Source organism: Narcine bancroftii, chromosome 1 (assembly GCF_036971445.1).
Source record: "Narcine bancroftii isolate sNarBan1 chromosome 1, sNarBan1.hap1, whole genome shotgun sequence".
Classification (NCBI taxonomy): domain Eukaryota; kingdom Metazoa; phylum Chordata; class Chondrichthyes; order Torpediniformes; family Narcinidae; genus Narcine; species Narcine bancroftii.
This window is the reverse complement of record NC_091469.1, coordinates 352069002-352090067: the sequence shown is the minus strand read 5'-3', so window position 1 is coordinate 352090067 and position 21066 is coordinate 352069002. Positions and strand designations below refer to the sequence as shown.

General features: G+C 38.8%; 1 protein-coding gene across 5 annotated transcripts; it reads left to right on the top strand.

Annotated features, from left to right (window-relative positions):
* The first annotated feature begins 3742 nt into the window (after positions 1-3742).
* rnf152 (ring finger protein 152) lies at positions 3743-20519 on the top strand. 5 transcript variants are annotated; one of them, XM_069910738.1, is made up of 4 exons: positions 9733-9968; positions 12922-12989; positions 15535-16251; positions 18011-20519. In XM_069910738.1, the coding sequence occupies exons 3-4, from the start codon at positions 15753-15755 to the stop codon at positions 18094-18096; spliced, it is 585 nt and encodes a 194-aa protein (XP_069766839.1). In that variant the 5' UTR covers positions 9733-9968; positions 12922-12989; positions 15535-15752; the 3' UTR covers positions 18097-20519. The 5 variants fall into 5 exon arrangements, with proteins under 5 accessions (XP_069766820.1, XP_069766813.1, XP_069766839.1 ...); XM_069910719.1 differs by lacking the exon at positions 9733-9968 and adding an exon at positions 3743-3848 and having other exon boundaries at positions 15535-20519; XM_069910712.1 differs by lacking the exon at positions 9733-9968 and adding an exon at positions 8439-8733 and having other exon boundaries at positions 15535-20519.
* The last annotated feature ends 547 nt before the right edge of the window (positions 20520-21066 follow it).

Genomic DNA, 21066 nt, shown 5'->3' with positions numbered 1-21066 from the left:
GGGATTGGGTGAGGGGAGAAAAGATAGAGTCAAGGTGAGAGGAAACTAGTTCAGTGGGACAAAACCAGGCAGAAACAATGGGTCTACCTGGATGGTTGGGTTTGTATATCTTGGGTAGAAGGTAGAAATGACCAGTGCGGGGATGGGAGACAATGAGGTTGGCGGCTGTGGGAGTGAGGTGGCCAGAGGTGATGGGATTGGAGACATTGGCTTGATGTGCCATGATGGGGTCCTGTGGAAAGGGTAGGTAGGAGGAAGTGTTTGAGTCCTTTTGTCTGGCCTCAGCAAGGTAGATGTCAGTGTGGCAGACCATGACAGCACCATCTTTTTCTACAGGTTGGATGGTAAGTTTGGGATTGTGGCGAAGAGAGTAGAGGGCAGAGTGTTTGGAGGAAGTGAGATTAGAATACAAAAGGGGAGTAATGAAGTTGAGATTGTTGATGTCTTGGCAGCAGTTGAAAATAAAAAGGTCCAGAGCAGGCAGTGGCCAGGACAAGGTGTACAGGAGGAGGAACAAGGTTTAAACCAGGAGAAGGGGTCTTGGATGGGGATCATGGTCATGAAAGTAGGCCCAAAGGCAGAGGTGACAGAAGAAGAGTTCGGCATTGTGGCGTGTGCAGAACATTAAAGTGTGGGTAGTAGGGGATGAAGGTAAGGCCTTTGCTGAACGCTCTGTCTCAGAGAGGGGGTCAGAGGAGAGAGTAAAGACCAAGCTTGGGTCAGAGTAGGTCAGTGTTGTGGAGGGTTTTGGGGGAATTTGGAGGGTTGGGGAGGTCCGAGGGAGGAGGTGAAGGGTTGGAGACTTTGTGGGGGAGGGGGAAAGTTGAGGAGGTTAGGGGAGGTGGGGGTGGGAGAGGGTAGAGGGGGTGCTGTTCAAGTCTTTAATGAAGAAAGTTGTTTAATGATACTGTGGGGCAAAGATCAATTGGAAAGTGAGTGAAGAGTTAACAGATAAAATTTAATACAGGCAAGTGTGAAACTGCACTTTGGAAGGTCAGATTCCACACGCACGCACACACACACACACACACACACACACACACACTCTCTCTCTCTCTCTCTCTCTCTCTCTCTCTCTCTCTCTCTCTCTCTCTTTCTCTTAGAATGTTGTCTATCATTCTACTAAACACTGCAGCAAGGATTTGGCAGCAATAGATAGAGTGCAGAAGAGATTCACCAGCATGTTATCTGGAATGGAGGGCTGAGTTATAAAGAGAGACTGAAAATGCTGAAATTGTTTTCCCTGGAGCAAAGGGTGACCTGTATCACTATCCTCCTTATTGCTCACTGCACAAAAGTTTTGGTCACCTGCAAATTTTGAAAAGGATCCTTGGCATCCAACTTAATATAATTTGAAAACAGCAGTTGTAGTAGTACTGACTCCAATGCAACACCACTGCTCTCACAATATTTAAGAAACACCTGGACAGCCACTTGAATCAGCAATATGTTGTGCACTAGTACCTGAGGGTCAGACCTGCTTCTGTGCTTTATGAGTCACTGCACCCCGAATTTCATCCTGCAAAGTAACCTGTTACTTCTAGTTGCACGTTTTGTCTCTAAGCCAATTTTATATCTATTTTTCCACTGCTTCCTTTTTCTGTGAACTTCAGTTTTTCAACTTTGTCCAAATTTATTGTTGTGGACACAACATCTCAGAGCAACTTCATCTTATCTAGTAGCTGTCGGTGTTACACTGACAATTTAGCTGCAGATATGATTCCTATTGAAACTCATTACAGCTGGGCTATTATTGAGGCTTGTAGTTTTGTTATGTCCAGTGCTCTCAGCTGCTTATTTTACTATGATATAGTACATGACATAATAACAATCAAATTGATCGATGCCAGCTTTTTGTGACATGAAGAGAGGTTGTGATGAATACTTCAGGTTAAAGATGGTTACAAATTTTACAACCTTATCTTTTACACTGACAGGATGAGATCTGTCATCATCAACATTAGGGATGCTTATAGCCTCTCCTCCAGTTTGTTGTTTAATTGTCCAGCACATTTCACAAATATATTTGGCAGGTCCACAAGAACATGACGTCTTTGATATTGTGCTCCCCCATTATTTAGCATCCACTTATGGTCTCGCGGAACAGCATCAGGGCAAATTTAGATTTGTCTGATGCTGTTCCTCGCATGTGCACCTTTAGAAGCAAGTTTGTTTTCCTGGCCTGATGGTATATGCTAGGCTCCTAGGAGATAGATTTTGGTCACTCAAAACCCCTTAGATTTTATGTTGCTTGATTTACTTTGAATCTGTTCTATTTTGCAAGGTGGTGGAAGGAAAAGATAGATTTTGGTCACTCAAAACCCCTTAGATTTTATGTTGCTTGATTTACTTTGAATCTGTTCTATTTTGCAAGGTGGTGGAAGGAAAACAGCAAGAACAAGTCATATTTATTGTTATCTGATTGCACAAGTACAACCTGACGAAACGAAGTCCTTGGTCCTCAGTTCAAAACACGCAACAAGACATAACACACATACAGATGAACAATATATATGCAGTATTCACACATACAAATAAATACAGTGCATTCCATAATGTTTGGGAGAAAGACACATTTTTCCCTTTATTTGGTCCTGTGCTCCACAGTTTTAAATTTGTAATCAAACAATTCACATGTGATTAAAGGCAACGTTCCAAATTTTATTTGTATACATTTTGTTTGACCTTGTAGAAATTTTAGTGTTTTTTATACATAGTCCTCTCATTTCAGGTCACCATATTATTTGGGACATAACAATGGTAGGTATATTAAAGTAGTCCTGTTAAAATGCATGCAATGACTGCTTGAAGTCTGTGATTCATAGACATCATCAGGTGCTGAATATCTTCTCTGGTGATTCTCTGCCTGGCCTCTACTGGAGCCATCTTCAGCTCCTGCTTGTTTCAGGTCTTCTCCCCTTAGGTTTTCTCTTCAGCATATGCATGGCATGCTCAATTGGATTAAGATCTGTTGATTGATGTGGCCATTCCAGAATTTTCCAGTTTTTATCTTTGAAAAACTCCTTTGTTGCTTTAGTAGTATGTTTGGGATCAGTGCCTTACTGTAGGATGAAGCACCTTCCAATGAGTTTGGAGGCTTTCGCTGGAACCTGAGTAAGTAAGATGTTTCTATGCACCTCATAATTCATTTTGCTACTGTCTTCAGCAGTTACATCATCAATGAAGATGAGTGTGCCAGAACCTGTATCAGCCATACATGCCCAGGCCATAACACCCTGACCATCATGTTTCACAAATGAGGTGGTATGCTTTGGATCTTGGGCAGCTCCTTTATGCCTCCACACTTTTGCTCTTGCCATCACTCTGATAAAGGTTAATCTTGGTCTAATTTTTCCAGAATTCTGCAAGCACTTTTAAATACTTCTTGGCAAACTGTAATCTGGCCATCCTGTTTCTGTGACTAACTAATGATTTGCATCTTGCAGAGTAGCCTCTGTATTTCTGCTCATGAGGTCTTCTGCAGACAGTAGTCATTGACACGTCCACACCTGCTTCCTGAAGAGTATTTCTGATCTGTGGATTTTGGATTTTTCTTCATTATGATGAAAAATCTTCTGTCATCAGCAGTGGAGATCTTCCTCGACTTATCAGTCCCTTTGCAATTACTGAGCTCACCAGTACACTCTTTCTTCTTAATCATGTTCCAAACTGTTGATTTTGGTAATTCTAAGGTTCGGGCAATGTTTCTTACTGTTTTATTCTTGTTTTTCAGCTTCATAATGGCTCCTTTGACTTTCATTGGTACAACACTGGTCCTTGTATTGAAAAATGGCAACTACAGTCTCTAAAGTCCATCAAAGACTCCAAGGGTGATCAACAGCTTAGAAGTAAGCCTAGCTCTCTTATTACATTGCACCAATGAAGCAATTAAACATACCTGAGTAATTACAAACACTTGTGAAGCTAAATGTTCCAAACATTATGGAGGGGAGTATGTATAAAAAGTGCTGTAATTTCTACATAGTCAAACCAAAATGTATACAAATAACCTTGCAATAAGGGAGGAGTTTGGTCAGTAATATTGCAATGAGGAGGCGTTTGGTCAGTAATGTTGCAATGGGGAGGAGTTTAGTCAGTGATGATGTCATGGGGAGCATGGTCTTTTGTTTGGAAGATATTTGTGAATAAGACTATCACTTGTTAAGCTCCTTCGCTCTGTCTGCTGCTATAAAAGGGATCTCCCAGTGGCCAACCATTTTAATTCCACACACCATTCTCACACCAACGTGTCTCAAGATCACAAGATGTAGGAGGAGAAGTACACCTATTGAACCAATGAGTCTGCCCCACCATTCGAATCATGAAGCTGATCCATCTTCCCACTAAGCCCCATTCTCTGGCTTTCTCCAGATAACCATTGATTCCCTGACTAATCAAATACCTACCCATCTCTGCCTTAGATACACCCAATGACCTTGCTTCCATAGCCGCCTGTGGCAACAAGTTCCACAGACTCACAACCCCTTGACTAAAGAAATGTTTCCACATCTCAGTTTGAAATAGACACCCTTTTATCCTGAAGTTTTGCCCTCTTGTCCTAGAATACCCTGTCATGGGAAACATCCTTGCCAAATGTACTCTGCCTCGGCCTTTCAGCATTCAAAATGATTCTTTGAGATTTCCCCTCATCATTCTGTATTCCAATGAGTACAGTCCAAGAGCCAACAGTCATTCCTCATATGCAACTCTTTCATTCCTGGCATCATCCTAGTAAATCTTCTCTGAATCCTCTCCAATGCCAGCACATTGTTTGTCAAATAAGGCACCCAAGACTGTACACATTACTCCAGGTGAGGCCTCAACAGTACCCTATAGAGTCTCAACATTATATCCCTGTTCTTGCATCTATCCTCTAGAAATGAATGCCAACTTTGCATTTGCCTTCTTCACCACCATCTCAAGCTGGAGGTCAACCTTTAGGGTATCCTGCATGAGGACTCCAAAATCCATTTGCATCTTGGAATTTTGAATTTCTCCCCATATAAATAATAGTCTGTCCATCTATTTCTTCTACCAAAGTGCATGACCGTCCACTTTCCCACATTGTATTTCACCTGCCACCTCTTTGCCCGCTCTTCTAATCTATCCAAGTCTCTCTGCAGCCTTTCAGTATCTTCAGAACCCCTCCTTTACCACCTATTTTGGAATCATCTGCAAATTTAGCCACAAAACCACCTATTCCATCATCCAAATCATTTATATACAACATAAAAGGAAGCAGCCTGAACACCAGCCCCATGAAACACTGTCCTGGGTAAACTTGTACCTCTCACTTTGTTCGTTTTAGATTAGTCACAATGTTTGAGCTACCAAAAGAAAATAGACACACACGCCGAGAGCACTTCAGTTTATACAAATCTTTATTACAAATTCTAAAGCTGATATCAAACTACAATATGGAAGCCCTTCCCAATTATACTTATCAACGCCTGGACTGGTCCGAACTGCCGAGGCGAAGCAACGACTGCACACTTGTAGTAGGTTGTCAGTGTCCCGGTAGCAGCTTCTCCACCTCCCCTGACCGGGACGTTGGCTGGACTCTAGAAGTTCTTCTTCTTGCTGAGAGATGTTGCAACCTCTCTGAGAGTCTCAAACTTCAGCAGCGGGACCATGGCTTATATTACCCAAAAACTGCTTACCCAAGCACCTATTCCCAGCACAGTAAGAAAGATAAGCGAGCAAGCTAGCATGCCTATATTTTCATTGATTTTATTAAAGATCTTGTAGTAATAATAAAATACAATGAGATGATATGAATAGTTGCACATAACTAATAAAACAATCAGTATATCAAAAAGAAACATAAATTGTAAAACATATTCATAATTTACACCCAACCATAACTCCCGGATACTTTCAACAATGTACCAATGAAATTCACAAAGATGATTCTAGTTGATCTGAAAATTAAAAATCTATTCTCATGAGGGAAATCTGACCAAGCTAGACTCCATTTCTCCATTAGAAAATGCAGAAGGGTGATCTAATCATGTTTTCAAAAAAAATTCTTGTACAATTTAATGGAGTTGACTTAAAGATGATTCCTGTTGCAGGAGAGATCATAACTCGAACTCATTAATGTAAAATTATTACTAATAAATCCAATAACTTATGTAGGGAAACATTTTTCACTGAGAGAGTAGTTAGAATGTGGAGCATGTTACTGCTGGAGATAGGTGAACAGTGGCAATATATTTAAAGGAAAGTGATAGTATATGAGGACAAATGGCTTTATGGTTATGCTGAGAGGATGAGATGAATTAGGATGGGAGGAGGCTTGTTTGCAATGTAAACTCTCAGTGGTTTGAATGGACAACTTCAGTCATAAATGAATTAAGGCTGAATTAAGACATAGCAGTAGAAATAGGCTATTCAGCCCATTGAGTCTGCCCCACTATTTAATCATGAGCTTGTAGCAACGGCTGATCTGCTTACTGAATAACTCCACAACCAAACGGGTTGAGTTCAGTGAGCAAAACTGATTTATTGAGGACTGCCTGGCTGGTCTTATGCTCCCAGCCTGGACCTTGCTGAGAACTGCGCCGTGGGCCCTGAAGCCGTCAGGGCATTATGTGGGCCACAGAGTGCGGTCTTCTAAGCCTGGTGCTGAGGTCAGGAAAAAACCCCCGACGGCACCATTTTGGCCAGCTGCCCCACCACATGCGTGACATTAGGTTCACCTGCCTAATGGTGTGCCGCCACAAGCTGATCCATTTTCCCACTCAGCCCCACTGCCCAGTCTTCTTCCTGTAACCTTTGGTGCCCTGGCTAATCAAGAATCTATCAGTCTCAGTCTTAAATAAACCCAATGACCTGGGTTCCACAACTGTCTGTGGCAACAAATACCAGGTTTACCACTCTTTGGCTGAAGAAATTCCTCCACATCTCTGTACTAAGTGGACACATTTCAATCCTCAAGTTGTGCCTTCCTGTCCTAGACTATTCCACCATGGGAAACACCTTTTAAATCTACTCTGTCGCACTCCTTCAACATTCAAAATGTTTCAGTGAGATCCTCCTCATTTTCCTAAATTCAAATGAGTACAGTCAAAAACTCCTCATATGATCACTCTTTCATTTCTAGAATAATCCTTGTGATTATCCTCAATAGCCTCTTCAACATCAGTACATCTTTGTTAAATGAGGAGTCCAATACTGCTCACAATATTCCAAGGGAGGTATCCGCAGCACCTTTTATAGCCTCAACATCATATCCCTCTATTCCTCTTTGAATGGTTTCTGATCAGAGTACATACATGTCATCGTGTACAACCCTGGGATTCTTTTCCCTGTGGGTGTGGCAGAATGACCACTTATTGGTAGTGCAAAAAAAGCTGTACACAGTGTATACATGTAAACAAATAAAGAAATGTAAACAAATTGCACAATACAGAGAGGAAAAATATCAAAGTGCAAAAGTAAGAGTCCTTTAATGAGATCCAGATTGAGTTTGTCATTGAGGATTGTGATGGTGGAGGGGTAGCAGCTGTTCCTGAACCTGGTGATACAAGTTTTGTGACACCTATACCTCTTTCCTGATGGTAGAAGCGAGATCGGAGTGTATGCTGGGTGGTGTGGGTCCTTGATGGTTGCTGCTGCTCTCCAATGACAGCATTCCCTGTAGATGTTCTCGAATGTGGGGAGGGTTTTGCCTGTGATGTCTTGGGCTGTGTCCACTACCTTTTGTCAGGCTTTGAGCTCAGGGGTATTGGTGCCCCCATACCAGTCTGTGATGTAGCCAGTCAGCACATTTTCCACCACACAATGCATTGAATTTTCCTTGTTCACTACCAACTGAACATGCAAGTTTACCTTCAGGCTATCCTGCATGAGGACTCCCAGGTCCCTTTGTAGCTCAGTATTTTCAATTTTCTCCCCATTTAAAAAAAAATAGTCTGCCTGTTTATTTTTTCTACCAATGTGCATGGCCGTTTAGTTTCCAACATTGTATTACATTTGCAAAGCTTGATTGTTACTTCTCAACAGTAAAAATCAGTAGAGATGGGTTAAAATAAATAGAATTCAATCCGATTTACCTTTCTTTCCCAAAAGTACCTGATGTTAATGCACATGTTGATGTTAATGCTTACATAATGATGAAATGAAATAGTGACCATTTGAATGGATTGTTGCTTCCACCTTATAGAAAGGATAGGAAAAAAATAATGTTTAAAATTCTTGACGTGAATGTTAGAAAAAAATTGTTAAAATCCAAACGTGAATGTATGCAACAACTGCAGGTATTGGGGCAGGGTTTGTTTGCAGTGCAGTTATGGTTAGCAGTCAAGTAGGGATAGCTATTGTTTTAATGTGCTGTAAATGAATTTATTTTACTGCAAAGCCCATGGACAACTACACTTTCTCTCTCATGCCAGCACACCCGACTGAATGACCTTCTTCACTTCTGTAACATCCAATCATTTGCTGTCCTCCCAGTGTGAAAGCTAATGCTGAATAAGTGCTTATGGGCAGCAGTTTGGCAAAGTCGTGGCCCATCGCTGCTAAGGACTGATACCCAAATCCAATTCAACTGCTGCAGGATCCCTTCTGATCACCCACCATCCTAATTTGAAAATATGTGGGTCAAACTCCTGGAACTCCTTGGCCAATGGGCCCGTGGGAAGTACTTTGATCACAAGGACTGCAAAGCTGAAGACGGTGTCATACCATCAAGGACGATTAGGGATGGACAACAACTCCTGGGCTTGCACGGTAAATATACATCCCGAACGAATAAAATCATCCAGCGGGGTGACGAGGTGAGGAGACTGAAACAGAAGGAGAGGGAGGGGGAGAGAGAGAGAGAGAGAGAGTGTACCACAGAAATGGAAACAAAGAAAAGAACAGCGCAGTGTCACTGTCGTGGATGATTTCCTCCCTGTTATACCCGGCAACGAACATATTTGCAACTTTACGTGTTATACCCGTAACGTTTTGTCCACAGGAGCGTTACAGAATGTTAAATCGAGGAAGGAGCTGCTGTCGTGTTCATCGAGCTTTTCGACGCTCTTGCTCGCAAAAAGACAGCGTCTGTTTATTTGCTGCAGGTTTTATTTCAATCCAGTGCACTTTATTTTTTAAAATTAAGGTAATCCTGCGTTTAAGAATGAAATCAGTGACGTTCTAAATGAACTGAACTGTTAAAATAGATGAGTGATCCTGATCTGGGAACTGGAGAGAACGAGAAGAATGAATACTGCAGGCTTTGAAGTGCTGTTTTTTTTTCCTCTGGCGACTGTTGTAGCGTTGATATTGGATATATTGTTTGCAAAATATGCGCGCATCAGCAGTGATTTAATGTGAATCTCAAATTACATCTCGAGAGTTATAGTGTCTGATTTTTTTTTCTGATTACAATGCAGGGTAACAGAATCTCTGTAATAATGAAAAAGTCTGCATTCTTTCATCATTTCAATAGACAAGCATAATTGTGTCCTGCAAGGAAAACCCTTCTCCCTGATGAGCAACGAGCTGTCAATTAATATTCAGAACCGCCTTGAAGGGAGCTGTCAATCAAGGGAAACAATGTCCTGCCTTCACCTTCGTGCGCGGAGCCTGCACAAAGTCGCGAGAGGCGGAGACAGGCTAGGGACGCATTGCATCCTGGGAAGTGTAGTTGTGAGGCTTGGAGAGGCGCCCTGAATCGCTCACTCATAACTACAAGTCCCATCGTGTTCCACACCAGCCTTCCTGTTCCCTCCTTGACTGGCAGGCAGCCCGCTTGCTCCATGTATTCGAACGCAGGGCAGGAGGCAGCCTGAGATTTAGGAGTATGGGGTGGTGGCCGCTGCAAGACTAGACACTTTGAAAGAGTGAAAGAAAAGCAAATCCTTTGCGCGAGTGCGAGAAGAAATAGAGGAGAGACTGCGGAAAGGGAGAAGCTGCAGCGCTGCAAATAATATTTTGCAACAAGCAGCATACAAGTGTAGTATCAGAGAGTGTTAAAGGTATTTCTGGTTTTTTTCATGCTGAATTTTTTTTGCGCGATTGCTGCTGCAGAGTGACGAGTTGTCATTGATTCCCTGATCCAGTCCTCGAAAGCAAATGCGGTATCTTCGTGTAACGTTAACTGATCGGCTGCAGGGTTGACATGAAAATTTTGACATTGCTTTTCGTTCAAAGTGGATCTTAAGTATATGCAAAATGCCAACTTTTAATCATAAATGCGGGGCTTTTTACAGTTAGCTGAAGTTGTATACTGTTCGATGGTTTAAACCATCTTCAGCACCGAGGGCGTTCGTAACGCGAAAAGAATTGTGCCGAGCTGAAAACGACAGTACAGGCAGGATGGGCCGAATCATCATCTGCGCTTTAAGATTGCTTGGGGTAAATAATGCAGTGATTTGAAAAACGAAATTGGGCCAGCAGTGGCAGTTAATGGATCTAAACGAGAGTGCACAATGTACTCTATATCAGAGACCAGTGCAGTCAATGCCAGCGAGAAATTCTTTCTTTATTCTCTGAAATAACATTTGGTGCAGACAGTGGAAGGTCATGGACTACCGAGGGAACTGTGAGGATATTAAATGCTGCCGTCAAGGCTATCGTTTATCTGAACGCGTGTGTGAAGCAATGAATAATTGTCCTATCCTCGTTACTTTGTGTATTAATTAAGTTTTGTTGCTCAGATGTGATCAGCTGCAAAGAGCAAGGAGCTTATTTTCGAGTCTGCATCAATGAAGGCATTTGGATGTACTCGAATGTTCAAACTGCCCCATTCTCTACACTAATAGTTTCATTTTTGGTTGCGTTTACCTTTTGTTGTAAAAAGGGTGTCTGTACTTTGTGAGGCAAGGCGCATTGTAATAGACTTTTAGAATTGTGAGACAGTGAATGAAACGCGTGTATTTTGTAATTCATGAATTGGACTTGCAAGTATTACCGCTTCCCCGAAAGGCTCATTCATATTAGCGCAATCTTACAGGAGGAGGTTAGGCTTTTCAGTGGAAACTGATGGTATATTTAGGTCTCGGTCAGTTACTGCTATGGGGTGCTTTGTGTAACAGAATTTCTCCAGTGGAGAGTCTCAGCATCCTGATCAACGGGTTCATTTCAAGAATACATATCTCGATAGAGTTGTGCAGCAAGGAAACGAGCCCATCGGGCCAACTTGTCCATCTGACCACGTTTTCACCCCTTTGCCCATAACCCTCTTTGAAATTATTTTTCTATCGATCCCATTTTTGTTTGATAAAGATAATCATGATCCTGAATTTTTAAAGAACGATTTAGTCCCTTTGAAGATGTTATAAAATGCTACTGTTGTAGATAAACATAACAAATTATTTAAACACAGCAAGCTCCCACCAACAGTAGTTTAATGACAATAATTATATAATCTATTTTTAAGATGATTAGTGGGAGATTAAAATTGTCTGGACACTAGGGATAACTCTTCTGCTTTCTTTCAAATGATTTTTTTTATACCTACTGAGTGAGCAGATGAGGCTTTGTTTAAAATTTCAACAGAAAGATAGTGTTTCCTGTACATCACTCATTTATTGTTGGACTGTGTGACCAAATAACTTGCTGTAATGTTTGATTTTGTAAATGCTGTTTACTTAGTCTTTGGACATTTCATTAATAGGAACCAAGTAGGACCATAGAATTAGGCCTTTTGGCATTCAGTCTGTGCACTAAACTATCTTTATGTCTAGTCCCATGACCTGCACCCAGACCACAGCCCGCCATATTTCATACATCCCCTTGCATCTTGACTATAACTTGTCCAAAAGAATAAATATTAAGAATGTAACTCTATCTCTTGGGTTATATTCTCATAATATTGGTAAACTGCAATCTCTGTCGGAAGCCATTTAATTACAAAACCGAATTCTGAACTGTACAGTCAATTGGTGCATAATGCTTAATGGGTCATCTCTTTCTTGAAAAAGATTTCATCTGTTAGAGCATCTTATGTGGTGATTACATAAATGCTGATGCATGCATATTGATGGATTGTGTGAATTTAAGGTGAGAAAGGATAGAATCTTGGCCAAGTGGTATGGCCCTTTTCTCATGGGTTCAAGTTCCATTCCAGATATTTAGACACTTGATGCATCAACACACTATGGAGAGAGATATTATCTTTCAAAACAGGTGCTAAATTAAAGCTCTTCTCTTTTAGACAAGATACAAAGGCATTATTTCCATAACTCAGAATCATTGTTGTAGCTTATTTACATAATTTTTTTCAATGTCTTATTTGGAAACTTGCTGGGTATAAACTGAATGCTATAATTGATTATATTCGTGACATTGTCTCAAATACCATTATTTCATATCTCCAAAGTATGTGAACAATAATATAAAAAATATTTTCTTTATATGGTTGGCGTTTCAATTCTATATATCGACTCTTTTGAGAAAATTCAAACAAGTGACAGGTTGGAGAATCTGGAAATATTTGGCTCATAGTGTCTGGAAATTAAATCAAGGGGAAAAGGGGGTAGCTCCAATTGTGATTCTGGTTGTCTGCCATACTGAATAACTAGCGACCCAGCATGTCTTGTCTAAAAAGATGGAATGTTTTAACTTTCATCCAGACAGATAAAAACAATTTGATGAAATGCTTTGATTATTGTGTAAATAATTTCAAGTTTTGCTTAGTAAAGTATTTAGAATTATTTTTGTTGTCATATGGAAATTTCATTCAGTGTGCAATTCTATCACTCACTCAAAGGTGACTCGCATAATTTCCTGTGTGACTGATTAAGTGTACACATTGAAGTTTTTGTTTACTTTGGAACATGGATTAGTAAGTCCTTCCTCACCCTGCTGCCAATATGTCATTTCCGACTGATAAAGAGATTAAGTAGTCTGATCCCAACTCTGTGGACTTTGGGTTTACGGAAGTATATGGAACGGGTCTGGATGACAGTACACCTGTTTTCATTGCAGAGTTTGACACTGTTGGAAAATACCAGGCATGAATGATCTGCTTCCCCGGTTTGGATCAACTGTGAAAGGTAAACAGTATGGGTGCAAATTCACATCCTACCACTTTGCCATCTGTTCTGATTGTGCTGCAGCTTTTTCTTTTCCTCCTTTTATGATTTTGCTCATTTATTCACAGAAATGAATGCCTTTTCCATGTTTAATGAACTAGTTGCAAATGATCCATTTGTTTGAACTTACTGATGCGCATGTGTTGATACAAAGAAAGTATTAATAATTTTCAGAACACTTTAAAGCTGGTGAATAAGAATGAACATGAATTTTTGATAGTTGGGATGCCTAGAACTGACTGTTTATTGTAGAAAATAGTCAGAAATTTTTGGATTCAAGTCCTCCTCCAAGTAAATGGAGAAGTATCGAGGTTAACAACAGTTCAATGCTGAACAAGTGTTCCACTGTTCAAGGTACTGTCTTTTGGATAAGTCATTAAACCAAGGCCTCATCTTTCCCCTTGAATGGACTTAAGCAATCTCATAATACTATTTTGGAGGGAGCTGAGGAATTATCCTGAGTGTTTACTCATTATTTACCCTCAAACAATATCTGTAAAATGTCTATAATATTTCTGTTGGTGGCCACTTTCTATGGGCATATTGACTGCAGTGGTTTCTGCATTGTATCAGTTGTTGCATTCAAAAGTATTTTATTGATTTTGTTATGCTTTGGGGTGATGTATGTGAAAGGTGTTAGTCTTTATTGAAGAAGTCAACTTGTTTTCTCATGAATATGAAGAAAGCATTTACTTAATTGTCTGTGAATCATCTCCCATCCTCAAATACTGTCAACATGTAATCATGTTAAAACTCAACAGTACTGCATTATTTACTTAATACATGGAAGAAGATCTACTTAGAAAGAAAAAAACAAATTACCAATCACCAAAATTATTATTGATGCAAAATCTGCTAATTCCTTTTACAATAGATAACCTTTCCTTTAGAGAATGGGAGAGAAAAGGAATCAAAAGGATAGAAGATTGTTTTTTGGGAAATAATTCATTAACGTTTGAACAGTTGAAGTACAAATATGGAATAACTCATGGTACAATGTTTGCATATCATCAACTGAAATCTTATTTAAAAGATAAATTGGGAAACAACGAGATTACCTGAAGGAAGCAACTTTGAATATGTGATTACAGACACAATGATAATTAAATGATTTATAATGAATATGTACATTAAGATGCAAGATAAGGAGAATGATAAAATAAACCTAAGCTGAAGTGGGAAAAGGATTTAAACATAAAGATAAAAAATGAAGTATGGAAAAAGTTATGTTCTGGAACTATGAAGAATACAATAAACACAAGGTTACGTATGATACAGTATAATTGGTTAAACAGGGATTATATTACTCCTCAAAAATTAAAAAAATGGGATTCAACATTATCAGATAGATGTTTTTTGCTGTGGGAAGGAAATGGGAACAACATTACATGCAACTTGGACATGTGCGAAGGTAAATACGTTTTGGGAAGAACTAAATCAGATACTAACTAAAATTATAAAAAATAGCATACCAAAAAAAAGAGATATTTATTTTAAATAACATAAGAAGTAAATAATTAAGCCTTAAATTGGACAAAGCACAAAAAAAATTCATTGATGGCCTTAGCAGTAGCCAAAAAAAATGTATAATGTCAACTTGGAAAATGGAAGAGAGCCTTAGTATACAGCAATGGTACATGGAAATGAATAAATGTATTCCACTGGAAAAAATAACATAATTTAAAAAACAAAGTCACGATGTTTGAACAAATTTGGGAACCATACATAGATCATCCCCTAAAATGAAAATGATAAGAAAACAAAACGACTAGATTCAGTGTGTAATAAATAGATGATGCATTTTTCTTGTTTATTTTCCTTTGTGTGAAGTTACTGTTTTATGGTTTTATTGAATTGTATATGTTGAATTCTAATGGGTTTGGGGGGGTTGGGTAGAGGGGAGGGAGGGAAAGGGGGGGGGGGGCTCGTTTGAAGACATCCCAACTGGTTTACAGATTGAAGTACTTTTCAGTGCCAGTCATTATTGTGAGATAGGTAATGCAGCAGAAAGATTGTTTGGCAGGTTTTCATGAACACCACAATGATCACTGTTAGGTAATTTGTGTTAATAATGTTGAGAAAAGATAACTACAACTATAAATATCAATAATCCAGCAGGCAATTCTTCCCATCATGGCCATTCCATTGTAAAAAGAATGAGGTAAATCTAAGCTTTCAGTTTTTGATCCATAAGTCACTCTTGCTTCAAAACACAGTAGATGAATCTTTTACTTCCAATGGATATAATATTTTTGCTCTGTCTTTAACATTTAATTTGAAAGGTGGCCCTTTGATTGCATGGCACACAATTCAGAGTGACACAAGAAGATCAGCCTAGAATTTTGTGCCCAGGTCACTGAGATGGAACCCACCACTAAACTTTTCTGACCCAGATGTAAGTGACCTGGGAACAACACCATAATTTATTATATTAGTATAAAGGACCAAATGTTTATCATTTTAGTTTTTACATTAAAATTTACTTTTTTTAATTTTTGTTTTGCAGGTAATGAAAAATTGCAGTTGGGCAGTTGCTGGAAGTCGCAACATATTGCAAAATCTGCGGCTCTCTGAAGGGGATCCTACATGTTGGAAAGTTTTGAAGTCAGTGACTGAGGGATTCTGAAGAGGGGTGGGGAACGTGGGGAAAAGCACCATTGAGAGAAGGTTACCAGAGAGCCTAGATTTGTTTTTGAAACAAAGTAGGTATTTGTCAATTTAGAAATGGAGACCATTTCTCAGGATTCCCAAATGGAATGTCAGATCTGCTTCAATTACTACAGTCCACGCCGTCGCCCAAAGCTACTTGACTGCAAGCACACGTGCTGTTCTGTCTGCCTTCAACAGATGAGAAGCAGTCATAAGGAGCTGATGTGCCCCTGGTGCCGAAATATCACTAAGCTCTCCCCCAGCTCATCTGTATCTCAGCTACCCGATGATCCAGAAATAATTGCTGTGATCAGCATCCCTAATGCCTCAGTCCGCACCCCAGTCTTCATCAGGCTCCCAAGCAGTAGTTGCTACATGGTACCCCTGACTGTGACCAAGGAGAGTGCTCTGTTGCCAGGAGAAGGCGGTTGTCGAATGCTGCCTGGAAGCCAGCGGAAGACAGTGACCGCTGTTTTGATCCCCGGGGAGCAGCAGCACCCGATGCAAAGTGGACCAAGGGAAGAGGAGGAAGAGGAGGAAAGCAGGGAAGTTGTGAAGACTTCCACCTGCTCAGGTGTTTGCACTGTACTCCTTGTGGCTTGTGTTCTCCTGTTCCTTCTTGGAATTGTGCTGCACAACATGTCTTGCATATCAAAGCGATTCACTGCCATCTCTTGTGGCTGAAATAGCTGCTGATCCATAAAGGCTTTCAGAATTTACTAGTATGCAAGATACTTGGATCTTAGCTGTATTGGGGAATGCAGAGCATTTAGTCTCTTGTGGCCTGGGGTTCTGAGCCATGCCGAGGAAGCTGAAATGCATAAAACTGAAAGGAATTAATCATTTGGGAAATGATGAGTACCTAAGGTGCAATTTGGTAGATCAGGTGAAAACTACTTCTGGTGAATTTTGAAGGAAGTTTGCATCTTAAGTCAATGCATATGCAGAATTAATGGAAATTGATTCCTTTAATGTGACTTTGTATTTCTAAATTATTATTAATCGTAGACTTCCTTTTAATGGATAGTGCAATAATAATATTCATGATGTAACTTGAATCAATTTCCTATTAGTATTGGTAGGCATAATTTTGTACACTCAACTAAGCAAACCCCGTCAAAACCTAGTCTCTAATTGATTGTAGATCATTGAGTTGCAACAATTGTCTGCAGAGGTCATGCTCTGTTATCATCTTGTGAGCAGTCAGGACAGATTTTTAGACAAGTGTACAGGTGGTGTCAAATAGAATTGTAACCATTTTATTTGGGGGTAAATTATGAATTTAAAGAAATAATTGTTTGCAAGCTGTTGGAATCACATTATTTTATGTTTCGATTTGTATGTGTGTATATGTGTGTGCATAGAAGTTTTAAAAACTAGTACATGTACACCTTCAGTGTCAAAAGGAACATAAAATTATTTTAGGTTTATATGTACCTGAGTGCTGATGAAAAAGATTAGACTTCTTTTGCTGTGAAAGCTTCAAATATGTTGCTGAATTATTTTACTTCTCAAATCATTAGGAAATGGTTTAGTTGTTTAGAAAGTGTTTTTTGATGTGCCTGATTGGATATTATTTCAGAGACAGTTTTCAAATGAATAGTTAACTTTGCGGCGAGTTGAATTTTCAGTGTAGTGTAGCAAACACACCATGTGGCATAAACGGAATTTGCTGCTCGAACTTCGAGGCCATGGTTCAAGGTTTTATACCATTCAGATTTATTAAAATCGCATATCTTTGAATGTGCAACATTTTAAAGTGGGGAGAAATGAATTAATTCACAATTAAAAGTATGATCTTGTATTCTGGAATCCCAGTGGAGAGGAAATACTGAACTTTAATGGGATTGTAAACTGCTGCCAGACTTTGACAAGCAATGTCATAATGACAACTATTCAATTAAGTATGCTGTTGTAGTTTTAGTTTCACAAAGAACCTGTTCAGCTGCAGCAAGTAAAAGTCTCAGTACAATGTATATGACAATAAACTCATTGTCCAATGATCTGGTTAACATGGAGAAAGTAGAATGGTCATTAGTGACTTAGAATTACTTGTTTAAAAAAGAATTAAAAAGCAGTTATGGGTGGAGCTAGGTTCAGTCACGATGGGACCATTATCAGAGTTGGTTCAGATGTATATGTGAAGTATAATTGCCTATATAGTGCGGACTTCTTTCTTACTTTTGGTGACCTGAAACTGAGATTCTATTGTCCAATACTTTGCACAGTTTATCCTTCCAGTTTTGTAAATATTGAGAGCGAAATGTTGAACTTTTCTGTCATTTTTTTTTAGCTATTTGTGAAGTCACATCTGTACTTTGTTTACTTTTCAGGATATTTCAATGTAAATTTCAATCATGGCTTCAAAGGGAAATTGTCTTTCACTGACTTATATCAGTTCAGCGGACACCAGCGATAATGCATCTTTTACCTTAAAAAAAAACAACTGGTCAGTGCAAAAGTAGAGTATCCTGACATCCTGACATACTATTCAGTTGGCCAGGCAGCATCTGTGGAGAAAGAAAGAGTTAAAATTTCAAGTCAGTGATACGACATCCAAAAAAATGGTAAATGCTTATACTTTCAAGGGTGCTACCTGACCTGCTGAATATTTCCCACACTGGTTATAACTGGTAACATGCCTCAAAAAATATCCCATGAACACTGTTGCCTACACATGCTTTTAAATGGTTCAGTCTTTCCAGAGATGATTTCTTTTACAGACACTTCTTTGTGCCTAAGTCTATTGGGATATCTATGAACTGCCAGTGTATGCACATACTGTACCTGTAATGATCTGCAAAGGTAGAGGTTGAAAGAGATGGTGAAGTTGCTGTTTCTAGTTGCTGACTGTTGTCTTTGTGCTTATTCTTTTGTAGAATAAAATATTGCATGAGACTGCAATAGAGTATTTTTTCTCACTGATATTTTTATGATGCAGTGTCCTGAACCTGCCTATTGTTTGTACATGTGTTCACTTTAATTCAATGATGATTGTAAGGCGTTCATTCATATAGGTTGAAATGGACCATCGTACTGTGATTCTGGTTGTATTGGCAACATTATTCAACAGTTTATAATAAACTTTATAAGTATTATTCAAGTCACTTATTAAACAATGAAAATAATAATTGCTTAATTGATTTTATACTTCTGCAGATATGCAAAAATAAATTAGGATTATTATTTTTTTTGTTGGCTAGGACCTTGTGATCAGCTTTCACTGCTGAAGGAAGTTCCCATAAAGATCTAATGATTTCTTTTGATGTAGATTCCCAAATGTTGATGCCTGTCAGGGTAAGGCAGCAGTTCAATGGGATCTTGGCATCTAATCCCTGAGCAGCCAATCACATAAAGGTCTTCGAACAGTCGTCAAATCAAGAAGGCTCTATTTTCAATTGAATTTCTGAATCTTTTGGAGTGTTAAGTAAAGACTGAAACATATAGGAACACAGAAATCTGCAATCTTTTAAATGTAAATAATTTAACTTTTTTAAAATGACTTAAATATTTTGAAAGAGAAGAGATTTTAAGGAGGGAATTATATATATATATATTAGGGCTACAGAATTTGTTATGTGCTAATCATAGAGAGGATCCATATTTAATACTTAGATCTCATTCAGTATGCTTAGCACTCTATCCCTCCACCAAATGTTGTTACTGACCAAAGCTGCTCTAACAGTAGCTCCCAAACCTGTGATCTTTACTACTAAGGAGGACAGGGAAAGGGGAGTCATTGACACACCTCCGTCTGCAGATACTTTTAGCACATCATCCACACTTGGGAATATTTTGCCATGCCCTCATTGTTGCTTAGTCTAAATTCTGGGGCTCTTTAGCATGGGAGTATCTCCAGAAGAAGGTTAAAGAAAGTGGTTCGCTGCTGCCATCTTAAATCAATCATGGGTGTCATTGTAAATGCTGGCCTTTACAATGACATACATATTTGTAAACAGATAAAAACAATACAACAAAGATAATATTTTCAAGGCATTTTACAGGAGAGCTTGAAATTGGAAAATAGAATGTTGTGTAATGCACCAGGCAGGCAGAGGAGAGTAACACAAGCATTAAATTTATTTAGTGGTGCTTATGTCTGTATCGTAATGCTGTGAAGAGTGATTAATGCCAACCAAGCACTTTTGTAATTATGGTCACTTACTTGACTCAGGAAATTGCTGATCACATTCAAGAAACCCACATTTTCATGATGCAGGAGTAAATTTAGGTCATTTGGCCTATCGAGTCTGCTCCTCTATTCAAATCATGGCTGATGTATTTTTCCCTCTCAATCACATTCTGCCTTCTCCCTATCACCTTTGATACCCTTACTAATCAAGAACTATTAATCTCGACTTTAAATATACCCAGTGACTTGGCCTCCACAGTTGTCTGGAAACAAATTCCATAGATTCAACACTCTCTGGCTGAAGAAAGTTCTCATCTCTATTCAAAAGTGACATCCTTTTATTCTGAGGCTTTACCCTTTATGAATAGTAGATTTCAATGAGATCGCTTCTCATCCTGCTCAACTCCAATGACTACAGTCCCAGAGCCATCAAACATTCCTCTCATCCCTGGGATCAAAGGCACTCAGGCTGAATAGAGAGGGAAACAAACTTGGCATTAAAGTGACTATGTTTATGCAATGAGGAATGTTGCCTAATACACTGGAAATTTTGTTCTTAACCTACTTTTGTGAAAATTATCTTCATATAAACAATGCTGAAAATGCCAACAAATTGGATTATTTATACTGGTTTGAATTTTTTTAGTGGAAAACATAGCTAAATCTTTCCATATTTTATTTGTGACCATGAATCTACCAATTTGACTCACTTAGACTATTTCTTTTAAAAATATTTTTATTGATTTTAATAAAGAACTTTACAAATAATACAAAGCTGGGATCTGAATATTATAATTGATGAGCAAAGATGATTAGATCTGTCAAGACAGTATGATAAATACTATTAATAGAAGATATAGATTAGTTCAGTATAATTTTTTGCACCAGCTATATTTAATACCATTAAAAAATTGAATGGAATGAATTCAGATTTATCAAATCAATGTTTTAGGTGTGGTGAAAAGGTAGGTATTTTCTTGCTTTCAACTTGGTCATGTTCTAAGTTAAAAAGCTTTTTTGGGTAGATTGATGAAACTTTATAGTAATGTTAAGTTACTCTCAAGTTACATGTACAGTATTTCCACTAAACCCAGATTTATTTCTACTGGGAAATATAGAAGGAACAAGACCCAAATTAAAATAGTCAATATATCAAACAAAATCTATTAAAATAGCATTGGCAGTAGCAAGGAAATGTATTGCAGTGACTTGGAAATCAAACTCATATTTAGATACGGGAAGATGGAATGCAGAAAT